The sequence below is a fragment of the Vanellus vanellus genome (genome assembly GCF_965231255.1).
Source record: "Vanellus vanellus genome assembly, chromosome: 13".
Lineage (NCBI taxonomy): Eukaryota > Metazoa > Chordata > Aves > Charadriiformes > Charadriidae > Vanellus > Vanellus vanellus.
In genome coordinates this window covers 7,251,107-7,266,466 of record NC_138918.1, presented here as the reverse complement: position 1 = coordinate 7,266,466, position 15,360 = coordinate 7,251,107, and the positions used below count along the sequence as shown (strand labels likewise).

The following is a 15,360-nucleotide window of genomic DNA, read 5'->3' as shown; positions in this document are numbered from 1 at the left end:
CCTAATTTAAGGCAATTCTGGAAAGCGGTGCACTACTGCTTCGTACCTAGTCAAAATTAGAACAAGTTTTCCATGTTGCCAGCTTCCTCTCCTGTAAAGGTGTCCTGGCTCTTTTGTGCTTTGAAAAGGCACCTCTAAAAAAGAAGATGGTTGAGACCCACTGTAAGAAACTTCTCTCCAAGATGTTTTACAAGTAACTAGAGCAATCAGTAGGATCTAATCATATTTCTGCTATGCATATCACTTCAATATACATATGCATTAAAGACAAATATAGCAACAGGAATATCAGGAACTATATTTAAATAAGAGACTAATGCAGTAGATGAGATAAATTCCAGTAGTCCAGTGATCTTTACACTGAGAAGGTAGGGTACACAGAGACAGAAACATGATAAAAACAGTCAGGTTTTATTTCCACAGTTTGTTAATTGCAAGGTAATGAATAGGTAGCCATGGTATCTTTTGAAATTATGTAAAAGCTAGTTTGGGTATCAAACCTAGAAGCCTGTCACCTAAAGCCATACATATGTGTATTACGTATACACAAACTTAAGTACTTCCAAGCAAAGTAAAAACACTTTTTTCAAATCTAAATTCTACAGCAGAATTACTACAATGAATACATATTACTATTCAATTTGTATGCACAACACAGCACAGTTAAAGAGTATTTTTTAAAAAAACAGACATGAGATAAGGAACAAATCCCATTTAAATTCATAACTGTATGTACATAACCATCTAAACAATATATCCTGGGGCAAAGTGGTTTTACAGTGCTGTGTAAAGCCTTAAGCTCTCATCTTTAGCCTCCAATATCTAACTTTTACTTCCAAAAATGAAAGAGCACCTTGTTCTGCCAAGAAGAGCCAAAGGAAAGAACCCACTGAACTGGTTCAGAAGTATTTCATATTTGTCTGCAAACACACTGAATCAACCTGAACAAAGCACAGTAACTTACAGTGTTGTGATAACTTAAAGTCTGTGGTAAATAACTACGATCAAAACTTGGCTTCACCACTAAGTCAGACTACAGCAATCTCTGATTCCCTTTTTATGTGTTGCTCTTGTACTCAGTATCATCTTTAGTGTTTTGCAAAAGCCAAGACAAGCAACAACTGAAGCAATTTTTATTGCACGGATAAAAGTTCAAAGACTCTGAATGCTGGGAGTATAATAATATGCTGAAGTAACATAGAACTAAGTATATATATTTCATGCCTGGATCTAAACTGAGGGTTTAAATTATAATATTCAGTGTAATATACAATTAGATCATAGCTATTTGAACATGCAGTATTTCAGAACTCCTCAAAATAACCTGTATTCAAAACACAGATTATGCAATAACCTATTTTTAAATATACAATTTCCTTGGTTTGATAAAGGGAACACATTGCTTTAAGCAGCAGGCACCTTACTGGAAAAAAAGCATACACAGAACCCAAGCTATCAACTCAATGGTTTACTCACCTCCTGAGCAATGTAATACTAGGCTAAATAGACTAGAAAATGCTATTTCATTTAGAGCTCAAAAAACATGGCAAAGGACTGCAGTGTAAGTGACTCTTTGGAAATAACACACCATCAAGAATAGATGTTGCCTCACCATCATAAACTCTCAGCACCAAGAAAAATTTGGCTAAAGATATGATAGTTCAAATGATGTAACGTGATAATTAACATCTAAGCAACCTAGCAGGAAACTTACATACTCAGACTTTTACGAGTCAATGTTAAGTTTAGTGTTTTTCAAGCAGGTACACTTGCCTGAAATGAAAGCTCTTTTTTCCGACATACTTTCAAAGCAGAGGAAAGACAAGAGCAGGCTATGTGCAGAATTGAGTTTGAAAGAGTATCTCAAGAAAGCTGGTTAGTAGTATCCAAGGTAGCAGCTGATTTTAATCATTCCAAGCCACTGTCACCTGGGTCTCCTACTGCAATCACCACCCAAGGGGAAACCAGCTAAAGGACACCAGACTATATGCAAATACATCACAGGCTGTAATAGCTTACAGTACACCTCTCCATGAAGTTAGAAGCCCTTTGAATGACTTCAACTTCCAGGAAACTGAATCACAGAAGTCCACGTAGTCAGGATGCTGATGCAGACTTTGAAGAATTATCCACAGTGGAGACAGAAGAATCTCTAAGTTGATAAGCCTGAAGAGTACACAGGTAGTCCCCTAATCACTGCTTTCCCCCACAGAAGTGGGAAGGTACCCCTCACCTTTTCATTGGAAAGGACTTACAAGTGAATTTGCAGAATTTCCTTCAGTTTTCTGTAACTTGGAGTTCTATCAAGGATATAAAAGTAAACTTTAAAAGACAGAATGCTTTAAGTTTAGGCTTCCTACTAACTACCACGATTTTACCAGTATGCTTGTAAAGCTGAAGGTCTGTTAAAACTGAAATTATCTTTAAATTTTTACATCAGTTGGCATTATTAGTTTCAAGTGTCATTTGCATTTAAAGTAGATGCTTTGCTGATATATTCAGAAGTGTCACACAACTGCAAAACTTTATAAGTAAGATAAAATACCTTGCATATACACTTCAAGATCATCCACATACCAGTCAGACCCAAAACACATGGAAGGGAATGATACCATTTAGTAATGGCTTAACTTTAAGCCAATTCAGTGTCAAGATGGACAAGATTCATCAGTCCCATAACAGCATAAAGAAAAAAAATATTATTTCAAGCATACTGAAAATTTCACCTCCATCCTCTCTGTCTCTGAACACTTCAAGCCAAGTCTATTCAACCAACTCTCAGTAAGCAGTGGCAACCCATGCTGTTGGAATATAGAAAAGCACACCATAAGTAGAAGGGACAGTTTAACCATCATCTGTTGCATCACAGTCCAACAAAGAACAGTAGCAGACTACAGCTGCTTTAGGAGAGGAAAGTTTGAGGCACAATCCACAGATGCCTTATTTACCAAGAAGATTAGGGAGTACTGGTTTGAGAAGGAGAAAAGTCACATTCCTTGTACTGGCTCAAGATCAGAAGCTGATTGGCAAATGTTTTCAGTATAAGCAGCAGTTATAACATGCTTTATACCTATACCAGAAAAAATCCTAAAGCTAGTTAGTTTTGTTAGCTATTTTCACTTTCCAAGTCTTTCAAAAAGCATCTGATAAGTGACCACAAGTAACACTCAATAAAGTTTTGGATGTACAGGGAGACACATGAGAAACTATTTTCATATAGAGAAGCTGAAATGTTACAAAACCATAGAAAAATTTAGGTTGAAAGCAGTATCACAAGGTCTTCTGACCCAACCCTGTCCTCTAAGTGAGGCTAAATTAGACACTATACCATTCAATATAACCTGTCAGTCACAAGCAAAATATATGTAATTTACTCTCTTAACCACACAAACTCACATCACACCTATGCTACCAATGTTTGGGGGATAAAAGCAAATATCAAAGAAACATTATGGCTGGTCCTTTACTGCTAGAATTTCACCAAGTTCCTTTATACATCTGAGAAACAACAAAAGAGAACAGGTGATGAATTGTAGGAACACCTTGCAAACTGAGTGTAAGTTTAAAAAAAAAAAAAAAGAAGAAATAGAACCCACCCCCCCCACAACAGACATTTCTTTACTGTTCAGAACATATATCATAGGACATCATTATTAGTAAAAGAAAACTTATGAACAGGCAGCAGCATGCCACATTTTTTTCAAGTAAGACTTCTGTTTCCTTCTCACATCAGCAGATCTTGAATTTCTCTACTTGGGACTACCTTCTCCCTCGCACCCCCTGCACAAGTTTCAAGAAGTGCTACAAGTAAATTATTTAAAAATCTAACAGATGTTCTGCAGATTCAGACAACACAAACTAGGGAATGGATGCAACAGTTCATTATTTACCTTTATTCTTTTGCAGTAAAGGTTCAATTAAGAAATTGGGAAAAGCATCGGATTCAAGAGTCACAAAGAAAGAATGCTGTAACTGAAAAGTGCTATTAGGATTATAAGAATTTGAACCTGTCTATAAAAGTTTACTTTCATCATATAGTTCACGCATACCTTGCTGTAGAAGTCCTTCCTTATCTTCCACAACCAAACCCCAATTAAGATATAATTTCATACACCTGCCTACTATCAATACACGGGGCATCTTCTGGATATCTAAGGCTTTTAGGTCACACAACTTCTTGCTCTCCTTCCTCCTCAAGAACTATTATGATCACAGGCAAGTCAGAAGGGAAATAGCTTAGAGAATAAGACAATAGGAAGACATGTGTCCATCACAACTGCAGGATTAGAAGCAAAATTTTAGTCAAATGATAAAGCAATAGAAAGTCCAAGTCCTGACTGAACATAAATTTAATCCCCCTCCTTCCCTTAATCTTTGGGAAAGGAAAAAAAACATTGCAGAAATAATTATACTCTCTCCAGAAGAGCAAACTAACCCAGAACTTTAACCCTACATTGTAAGGTTTACAAATGCTACGCTTATCAGGTGTTTCCTTACTGTCAACCTCCTCCAGGTGCAGAGCAAGCTTTACACTAATTCTGAGCCAGCAGGTGGCATTAACATCTTATCCACCCTAGGCAAACACAGGGTTAGTCAAATGCTGGGTACAGGCAAGCTTACAAGCCCTATTTAAGCCCCATATCTAGCAAGTAGTTTTCAATGGCAATTTGTACAATGGTGTGGAAAATTTACTACAGTCGTGCATGAAGCATTCCACCATCCACTCTGACAAAATAATACAGGATTGCCTTCTCCTGCCTGCCTGTTGGTTGGCTGCATTTCCTGCCTCTCCTGTCAGCACAACTCTCTCAGGTATACACTGAGGAACTCACATCAGAACCTTACCCTAGCATGCAATAAGGCACTTAAACTTTATTACCTTTGCCATTACCTTTTAACAGTAGGATCACATTTTTAATTTGTGCAATAAGCCTTTACAGTAACAAAAGTGGGGATATGTCCCTCTTTAAATGATTTACTGCATAAGAAATTGATTCGGGACTTAGTAGATGTGGCTTCTTATTTTCTGATTTCCAAAACTTCCTTCCTGTGCAGCTGCTGACAGGTACATGAGACTGCCATCAGTACAGGCAGAGAAAATATTTCCTTACCTCAAATAAATGTAGGAATAAAGTCCACTGAACATTGAGGTGCTTGTTTTCTTGTGTTATAAACTCCTAAATGGACATCCTATTTACAGGGGGTAGGAGAGGAAGAGGAAATCAGACCTTTAATACAAAAACGACTGACTTCATATTAAAGTCCACAAGAATAAAATGCAAAGTCAGTGCATCATTTCAACAATGAAACCAGAATTGGGGGGGGGGGGGGGGACGACACACGACCAAACCCAAAAACCCCCGAACCAACCAAGCAAAACTAAAACCACCTTTAAAACCAAAGATACATGGGGACATTTTTGCTTTTCTTTCACCTCCAAGTTCAAGTAATTCAGAACATGAGTTGAAAAGGCTAAATAGAGTCCAGCAGACAGGTTTTTAAAACAGTCACTAAAACTTACTCTTCTTAGTACTGTACAGAAGTAGCACCTTCATTGCTCTGGAGAAGAAAGCAGAAATTAAGATACAAAAAGGATTAGGAATTATTTTCTTCTGAGGATATGATGAAAACAGCATTAGCACATGCAGTGAACACATCAGTCACTTTTCGAAGCTATTGAATTAGTAAATTCTACTACAAAATTGCACTTTTATTTAATAAGAACTGGCAGTCTTAAGATATTGATCCCCTTTGCACTAAGAAAGTTTGTAAGATTATTCCCACGCACTTGAATGAGCTAGTGGAGACAGGTTTCACAAAGTCTACAATAAAATTTAAATTTTGGGTACTCCAATCACACCTGTTATCTGATAATGCTTCAATTTCTTACAGGTAGCAAGCTCTTGGACTATTTCTAGAGTTTGCTTACCACTGCACCTCCTGCTCCAAGACATTTGAACAGAGACTCCTATTCATCTACAAACATTTACTTGTCACCAGCCAAATCACAGAATCACAGAATGGTCAGGGTTGGAAGGGACCTCTGGAGATCATCTAGTCCAATCCCCCTGCCAGAGAAGGGTCACCTACAGCAAGTTGCACAGGATGGCATCCAGGTGGGTTCTGAATGTCTCCAGAGTGGGAGACTCCACAACCTCTCTGGGCAGCACATATTATAGACCTTATGTCTAGAAATTCAATTCTTCTTGTCCAGGCACTCCAAAGAGCTTGGCTTTTAGAACTTAAATTTCATTTTCTGGATTCCCATGTAACAAGCACCTCTGAAGGAAGTCCAAGTTCACATGAATTGAGAGAAGGGAGTAAGTGGTTCCACTGCTTGAGACTCTGGGAGTAATAGCACAAGCCTTCATGTATCACTCTTCCACAGTTCTTACTGTGAAGACTTGCCCCAGGACCTGTGCTTAAAAACAGGGGAAATTGAGATGCATGCTTCCACTGAAGGCACGACACAAAAGAAGCAGTTTGCCTGCTACAGACGACCTTTACTGCAAAGGGCTGCAGCACATCTGCTGCATGAGAGAAGGATCCACAGTACACAAGAAAACCTCAGGCAATAGTGATGCTTGTGGTCAATGTGTGTTTAGCAAAATCTCTTTCATGAGTAAGGGAGAAGCTGGTATTTTCCTTCGTCACATGGATAGACCCCTAAAGCACAGGCTTTGTCACCCTGCTAACCAGGGCAACAATATAATTTTGCTGCTATAAATTTCAGACCTACAAAAGAATCGATGCTAACCAGCATTACAACTTAGGTTGTAATGCCTTCTGGCCTGCTTTGAGACATTTAGTATTTCACACTAGAAGTGAGTACAGTTTGCAGATCACATTTTAGTACTTGGCTTCAAAAGACAAATTGATAAATTAGTATTTCAAACCAAAACAGCTGACAAATTTAAAACTTACTTCCATGACATTATCCAGAACTTGGGTTTCAGAAAAGGCCTTCTGTTTCAAAAACCAACCAAGAAGCTATGCCCAGGATAAAAGTGCTTGGCCCTAACACCTTTCTTTCAGAAAGCATCGACTATATTGGCATTACAGGAAGTCATTAAACAGCTACTAATAACGTAAAAGGGAGTGATACAAGACGTATGACCACACATGCAGCCTAAATTTGGGGGAAAAGGAGCTGCATTTTCTGCATACCAATTATTTTAAATAATAACCCTCGTCAAATTTCACTTTGCTCTCATATACTTGCATAGTGCTTATATGTTTAGAAAACAAACACTAAGATCAAGAGGTATATTTACCTGTAAATGGTAGTTTGTTTATAAGATATACAGTATCACTGATGACTTCTGGCCTCCCAAGAACCCCTTCCTATACGAAGGCAAGGAAAGAAAGCAAATCCCAAACCCCCCAGTCTGATAAGGCTTTAAGTTGTTTTTATGATACATAACAGTACCCCCCCAAAAAAAAGGGCATTTAAGAACCATTAAACTTCACCCTATTCATTGCATACAAGGAGCAATCAGTACTAATAACTGTACTTCAGGACTGTAATAGCCCGACTTGAAAACCATTATTCTGAAAAACAGTATGTACTGAAATATAAGGTTACCTAGGCAATGCAAGACACAAGCCAACAGGAAAAACAGACCTCTGGGCCTGTACGGTGGTACAAACACTACAATAAATGCCAACATCTGTAGCTCAGATCCTTTTTCCCCGGCAGACAGGGATGCTGGAGGCCCGACGCGATTCCCAACCGAGCCAAAAGGATGTGCCCACGTGCTCGCCCCTCTCCCGGCTCCCCCATTTTCTCATTCCCACGCGGGACTACTTCTGCTGAGGGCAGCCGCCGGCCCCGCTCCCCCCCCGCGCCCCGGCAAGGGCCCGCTCCCCCTGCGGGCGGGGAGCGTGGCGTCGGCCCTGCCCCGCTTCCTCCACCCCCCGCTAGAAGGGCCGAGGAGGAGGATGCCCGTGAGCTGCTGCCTCCGTTCCCCGGGGAGGACGCGGAAGCAGGAGCCGCTTGTCCCTAAGCGGACCCACAGCTCCGGCCTCCCAGGGCGAAGGAGGGGCGGGGAGCGGAGGCCGCCGCCGTCGCGCCCCTCGGCCCGAGCGCAGGCCGCTCACCGCCGCGGGGCGAGCCCGCGAGGGCCTCGACGGGGGCCGCCCCCCGCCACTTTCTCCGTAGGGGCGGGAGAGGCGCAGGGCGGCGCGGGCAGGCGGGCTCCGGGCGAGCCGGCTGGCCCCGTCGCTGGGCGGGGGCTGGGGATGGCTCCCCCGTGAGATCTCACCTTTTCGAGAGGTCCATGAGGACCCCAGAAAAAAGCTTCTCTCCCAGCCGGAACGAGACCACCAGGGCGTCCTCGATGATGTGATCCAGGGTGACTCGCACCTCGGAGCCAGGCATCAGCGGAGCCTCCGCCTCCCCTCCGGCCGCAGCCACGGGCACCGGGGACTTGGGCTCGACAGCAGCGGCATCAGCAGCATCCGGCTCCTCCTCCTCCGGCCGGGACGGCTCCTCCCCGGGCTCCGGCTCCGCGGAGCCCCCAGTAGCCGGCGGGCAGGGCTGCGGCTCCTCCTCGGGAAGTTCAGGGTGCCCAGCAGGCGGCGGGCAGGGCTGCAGCTCCTCCTCAGACGCCGGGCTAGGCGCTCCCCGGTGCTCGGCCTGGGGCGAGTCCACCTCCAGGGTGGAGGGCGGCAGCTCCTCCGTCCTCTCGGCTTCCGGCTCCCGAGTCCCGGCCGGGCTCCAGGCGAGCTGCACAGGCGGCGGCTCCTCGGCCTCGCCGGGAGCAACCTTCCCCCCCTCGGCCTCCTCCCCATCAGGCACCACCGACTCCACGGCCTCGGTGACTGCAGGGAGAGGGTCCGCGCCGGCTTCGCTGCCCGGGATAGGCTCCATCTCGGGCTCAGCTTCACCGGCCCCCCCATCGCCCGGCACCGCTGCAGTCGCTGCCGCCTCCGCAGCCATGGCCGCCATTTTCTCTGCTGCTTCACCGCCGCCTCCCTCCAGCAGCGGGATCGATAACCACGGCCTTCCCCGCCCGCCTGGGAGGGAGAGCCCGCCCCCTAGGCTCATATCCGGCAGCCTATTGGTGGGCGCGGTGCAATTTTCTACTTCTACTGGAGAGCGTAATAGTCCGTCAAGCCCAGCGGGAACTTCTCGTTGGCCAGCGAGAACTTCATTCAATGAAGAGTCGGGAAGAGGAAGAAGGGGGGTGGCTTAGTGTTTTGCAGGCCGTTACAGATTTGGGGGGTTGGGCCTCTAGGGCTGTTGCGCTATCTCATTGGTGGAAGGAGGAGCCGCTCCCGGGGGAGGCTGATAATTGGCGGGGGCGAACATCCATCAGGAGGGCGCGAGGCTGGAGGCGCGCGGTGGCCGGTGCGCGCGCTGCGGACGGCCGGGAGAGGGCGCGAGGCAAGATGGCGAGGGCAGGAGAGCGGCCCTCAGGGGAGATAGTGCGCCCTGGAGCGGCACCTCCGATGGGGAGAGGCCGTCTCTGCCTCCCAGCTCGTACAGCGCCGCGCCCGCCCCTGCCTGGGTGCAGGCGGGGAGTGTTAGTGGTCTGCGGCACTACCTGTCCCCGCGCTGTGAGGGCGAGGGGGGCCCTGACTGGGGGGGGGGGGGGGGGGGGGGGGGGAGTGAAAAACAGCGTGGTCAGCGGGGAGAGGGAGAACGTGAGGAAGGCCGGGTGTCTTTTGTAAAGTAAATCAAGGCTTGGATTTGGGTACGTCGGATAAGGGTGAAATAAAGGCGCAGAGGTGAAAAGGCGATGAAAAGAGTTAACGTTTTCATAGAATCGTAGAATGGTTTGGGTTTGGTTTTCCCTTAAGATGTTCTGAATCGGTGACTTTCTTCTTGTGGGATCAGTGGTTGTCTACCGTGTGGGCGTTTATTCCCCCAGTCAGGAAATCTTGCATCTCCTGAACAGAAATTAATGAAAAAGGAAAGATTCTAGTCTGTTATTTGCGTGATTTTACATTTTGGGGAGCCGAGTCCTTTGCAGAAAGGAGGGATTTGCTAGAGGGAAGGATGGATTGAGAAAGAAAAGTGGGAGCAACTGGAGACAAAAAGCCTAAAGTATTCTTAAAATGTGAATGGTTGTATTCTTCCTAGTGCTATTGTGAGAGATATATTGTTAAGCAACAATTGACATTTTCTGAAAAGTAACAAGTAAAATATATAAAAAATTCTTTAAAGTATTCCTTTTCTTTCACTTTAGTGACTTTTATTGGCAGACTTCACACTTGCTTCCAACCGTATGCTCACCATAGAAACAGAGCTACACCCCGGGTTGTCAGGTAAAAAACTTACAAGTAATGGGCATGAAGAACCAATGATATTTTTGCAAGAGGCATGAGAAAAAAATCCGTGATCAGATTTAAAGCCTGGTACTACTTCTTCTCTTCACTGTAGGAAAAGTGACTTATATGTAGTTAAAGGACTATAATAATGCAAATATATTTTTTTTGTAATAATAAATGAGGATATGGAATAAAGTCTTCTGTAACAGCAAAAAACCCTACGTTTAACTGTATGCAAGTAACCTGTGATCTTGCAAGCTGCTAGCTATAGGATTTTTGTAAGTAGTAAAGGCATGATTAACCTATTCTGTTGACCTCTTCATAGTGGTTTGATTTACAGAACATACATAAAGACTTTTCCTTTTGTATCTGATAGTGGTTTACTTTGCATGGTGAACATAATGTTTACATAGTTGGTGGTGTAAAGCGTGTAAGGAACATATGGGAACATCAGGAGGAACAGCTAGACATTTCTGGAGACAAATACGTTAGAAATATAGTTAAATGGATTCGCTAAAGATAAAACTGGTTAATAAATTTTTTGTTTTACTACCGTAATTGTTAAATGATTGATTTGGTAGTATGGGTGAGTAGAATAGAAGGTGTTTATTGGGGGAAGGAGTAGTAGATACTGAATTACAAATATTTTTTTTTCAGCCATGCTTGCAGCTTTGTCAGTCTGTATCACAGAGAAACAGCAGATGGATTCAGTGTGTGATCTGTGGCTTAAAAGAAGACGGATTTGGTAAGCTTTCCCCAAACTATCTACCATTAATATTACTTCCTAAATAATTTTGCAACAATTTTGATAGACCATCTTTGTAAAAGATCTGTACTCCATATCCTGAGGCCATAATACTTTGAAAGATGGCAACTGTCTAGGACCCCCTAGGCTGAATATGTTCTTTGCCAGAATTCTAGAGAATAATGAGAAGATTTGCGTTGCTACTGAGTTACCTTAATTTCATAGCTATCCCTGTGGAAGAGTTTCAATTTTAATTCAAATCTGAGATTTCGGGTTTTTCTGTATGTTCCGCCAAAGAGAATGCAATAGTGACTCTGGAAGCTTCACAGAATTTGCAAATGATTTGTAAAGAGTTCTCATCTTGAAGAAGCCAGGTATAAAAGAAACGGTTGTAGGAGTGGAAGGACTCTGCTGTTCTTTCCTCTCGTTATTTTTGTTCTGTGCAATTGTGACAACATATGACATGTAGAAAATTAAGATTTGTTTCCCAGAAAATTTTTACCTCATTCAGATAAGTCCTAGGACAGATTAAAGAAACATATTAGTGAAGATAGCTCATACATAACACCAGAACTGTTTTTACATTGCTGTCCTACGCAAAGAATTTCACTGTGCTTGGAGGTACTCCAGCTGTATTTCAACAGTAGACCAAGCCGTACTCTGCATGCACAGGGCTGTTATGCATGTTAGAGGTATGATCATCTGTTTGAATGCTGTTTTCCTTATTAGTGCCTTACACTAGTAGTAATCTATTTGTTCATCTTGCGACTAATATTGTGAGGGAAAGGCCTCACATTAGCTAGAAGGGCTGGCAGGGTACAGGGATAAATATTGTCATATATTCTGTTCTTTTTTTATTATTATTATTTATGTTTTACTCAGGAGATGTAGTACTATATTTCAAAACCTTAGGAACACTTGCACTCAGAAGTTTCCAAAAGCAAAGTTGCCGGACAGCTTTCATGTGGGGGAGATAAGAACTGTCATGGTCGTTACTATAAAACAGCATGGCTTGTGTAGATACTTTGTACGGCTGGTGATTTTAATTGTGCTAGCTGGTCAGTTCAGTTAGCCACAGTTCATTTCTCTGGTGCTGCTGTGCCATGGCATAGAAGGATGGCAGTAAATTCCAAGCCTACAAGAAATTACCAACTAATACAAAGAGACTACTCAGCCCTTGAGCTGATGGGACATTGAGATCCAATAGCTCAGCCCAGCAGGCTTTTTGTTATGTTAAGTAGAGACTTATATAGAGGATGGGCGTAAAATGGAAGATTTCCTCTTGCAAAACTTCAGCGAGGATAATGCTTACTGAAATCCACCTTACTTTTTAGCAGGTGTTGCTTATGGCAGACAGTTACCATTAACATGCTAACTGTCATCCTTTGCATCTACTGGAGTCCCCAGCAACCCTTATGCTAAGCATAAGAGACAAACGTGGGTGTATGGCTTGTTAGCCATCTGAATAGTTTCATTGCAATAACAGAGGAGATTATGTGCTTGACCCAAGCAGTTTAAACTACTAGGGGGTCTTAAAATAGAATGTAAACAGCTCTTTTGTGTGTCATTTGCATGTTGAAAGGTGCTGTATGTGCTTTTAAAAAGAGGTGAATAAGGACATTTATATGCCACTCTAATGGCCAACAGAAATATGATACCATAGGTAATCCTTAAATCCAAGTATACTAACAGTAGGCATGTAGATGCAGGATGAAACTTGTAAATTTAACAAAAAAGTGCTTGCTGTATAAATTTTTTTTCCATCTCAAATTCCTTTGATTACTATTTAATTTGTGTTTATTTTAAATCTAGCCTGTAATCTCTTTAGGACAGGGTTTGTTTTTCTGTGGCTGGTTTGCAGAGTGATTGGCATAGTTGGGGCCTTGTTTCTATCCTGGAACCTGTAGAAATTGTCAAAATAAAATGAATGATGTGAATGAAACAAATTGCACTAACACACTTTCTGTAGATTAAAATGAGTCTCCGTGTGTTCAGCAAGTGGCAGAAAGGACAGAAGTAAAAACGGGAAACTATGAATTTGTGAGAGGAATGGATGCAATTGGAGGGAATAAAATGATGAGTTTGAAGGCAGGAAAAAGGCAAAGCTCTATGAAGATGTGTTAACAGCATATTGGCAGGTTGGGTAGCTGAAGAAATAGTAAGTTTGGGTTGAGGGAGTGAAGGGATGTGATGTGGTTGCATGATACCTGTAAGAAGCAGATACAATTGTATCTGTATGCACGGGTATACACGGTGAAAGAATTGTTTCTGTGTGTGTAAGCTGGGACGTGATAAGGATCAGGTCTGGCAGATTTGACTGTTAAAGGCCCGTGCTGCTCAATGCTAGTGATACTAATTTGTTCTGTCATGACCAAAATGTGTTACTGTACTAACCGAACTATGAATAGAAAATTTTGAAGTCTGTGAATAGTCACAGCATGTATGTGTGTTTCAGTTAAGTGCATTGGGTTAGGGTGTCTGTAGTTTAAGATGATGTATGGTGGTAACATCATTGTCTGGGCATTAAGTTCCATGAAAGTGCACCACTGTGAAAGAGCCAACACAAAATGCAGCATTGCAATGGAACAATATGCATGAACGGAGTATAATCAGGGTTACAGTGAAGCCAAAGTGCATGGTTGCAGCATATCTACAAACACTCAGGTTGCTTGAAACTAATTTAGCTACCAATAGCAGTGAAACTGTGATAGCAGTCTTCAGAGTGGGCTGCACCCTGGTAATTGCCTAGTAGCAATTTTTGGTGTTATTGGTATCCAAGCTGTGGTGGATAACACCAATTTGTGGTGTTACTGGTATCCAAGCTAGCTGGATATGTTTAAATTCACTATGCCTGTTCATGCTGCAACTGATCTGTCTTAGTCTAGGCATATGAAACCTCTAAATGAGTGTGGGGATTTATAGGGAGTGTTTATAGTGTCTTGGTAGGATAGTAGATATTTTTCCTAATATCTAGGCTGGGGCTTAAGAATTTTAGCTTAGAGGTTTACAATTTGAGGTTCTAACGACCTTGCGACTCCACACACTAAGGGGATCACTGTTTATACGCATCCAATAGGTCCAGTCTTGTCTGGCTTTTCAGCAGCAACAAAGACACAGTGTACTACAGGAAATATCACACTTTTCTCACTGTGTCAATCTGAATCATAGTCACAATAGCTTCCTGTGACTGCTATAGTGACAACAATTTCCCGTGACCCTGAGGAAGGTATGAGGGTCTCACAAAAACCTCCACAAGTCAGGATTTAGGGACCACAGTTTTATGCTGTGTCAATAAATCAATTTTAACATTATTCAGTGTTTGCAAGGCATGATCTGCTATTGTGAAATTTTCAAGGCTTTCCTAATTAAAAAGAAAAAATGTAACCAATGGAAGCCAATGTATACAAGCAATGCAGAGGAATATAAGCAAACAAACTAAAGATTGGGTCTTGATTATATGCTGCAGACATACTGCTTCTATAACAAGTTAGGAAAGTAGTGCTCTTAAAACAATTGTTAATTACATTTAAGCTGTTTTGAAACTTCATTATTGATTTATTACAGAAAGTTAGCATGGGAGGAGAAAATAATCAGTTGTTCTTGTAATATTTGGTAGCTGGTTCTTGTAGCCCTAAGAATGTAAAGCTTGTTTTGTTAGGTTTATGAATGATCATTAAGGATTTGTAAAATCTCACTGTATGTACACATTTCCCAGAAGTCTACCCTGCAATTTGAAAAGTTAATTATATGCTAAATTTCTTGTGAACAAGAGATAAAGTCAATGATTGGGGCTTTACCTAATATCCATATGGAGAACTGATTTAAAACAATTACCATAGTTGGGGTTGCTTAAAAAAAATTGCAACTATAAGTGAGCCCTTGGGATGAAGCACTGGCATTAGCTCACTGCTGATGTATGACACTTATTTTATAACTTTAAAGAAATGTGAGTCTGAAACTACTTTCTGTTTTATCTTGTAATCTGACTGATTTCTGCTATCTTCTGAAATTTGTGCATCTGTAGATACTGGTGTATCTACATTGTATCTCCTCATATTTTTCCATTCCGATAAAATAAAACAACACTGAAGACACAAAATTGCTAATACAATTATTGTTTCATATCTATGTAACATCTAAACCCTTATCTCTAGTTTTGCATGCATACGTTATAACTGCCTTTTTAATAAAACATCTTTCATTATTTTAGTATAAATAAAAATAAATAAATTCAACATCCACTAAAAACTAGGTCTACAGTGTCTCTCAAACCATGATATTAGGTGTTTAACTTATTGATTATAATTATAACTAATTCTTAGTAGATCAAGTGCCGGTCA

The 15,360-nt window shown here is 41.9% G+C and overlaps 2 protein-coding genes across 4 annotated transcripts in view; one reads left to right on the top strand and one right to left on the bottom strand.

The window, feature by feature from the left end:
• Window positions 1–8,965, bottom strand: part of PWWP2A (PWWP domain containing 2A) — a gene marked incomplete at its 5' end in the record, with an annotated part of 29,865 nt that extends 20,900 nt beyond the window's left edge. The window contains one exon of one of the 2 annotated variants that reach the window (XM_082489879.1): window positions 8,265–8,965. In XM_082489879.1, the coding sequence (XP_082346005.1) occupies window positions 8,265–8,950 (686 nt within the window). The remainder of the gene's footprint in view (window positions 1–8,264) is intronic. The other variant, XM_082489880.1, reaches the window with a different exon arrangement.
• The window catches only part of FABP6 (fatty acid binding protein 6), a gene marked incomplete at its 5' end in the record, with an annotated part of 46,154 nt that continues 39,733 nt past the window's right edge, over window positions 8,940–15,360 (top strand). Inside the window, 2 exons of one of the 2 annotated variants that reach the window (XM_082489887.1) lie at window positions 8,940–9,065; window positions 10,933–11,020. In XM_082489887.1, coding sequence (XP_082346013.1) covers window positions 8,940–9,065; window positions 10,933–11,020 — 214 coding nt within the window. Of the gene's footprint in view, window positions 9,066–9,982; window positions 10,273–10,932; window positions 11,021–15,360 lie in introns of those variants that run through there. The other variant, XM_082489885.1, reaches the window with a different exon arrangement.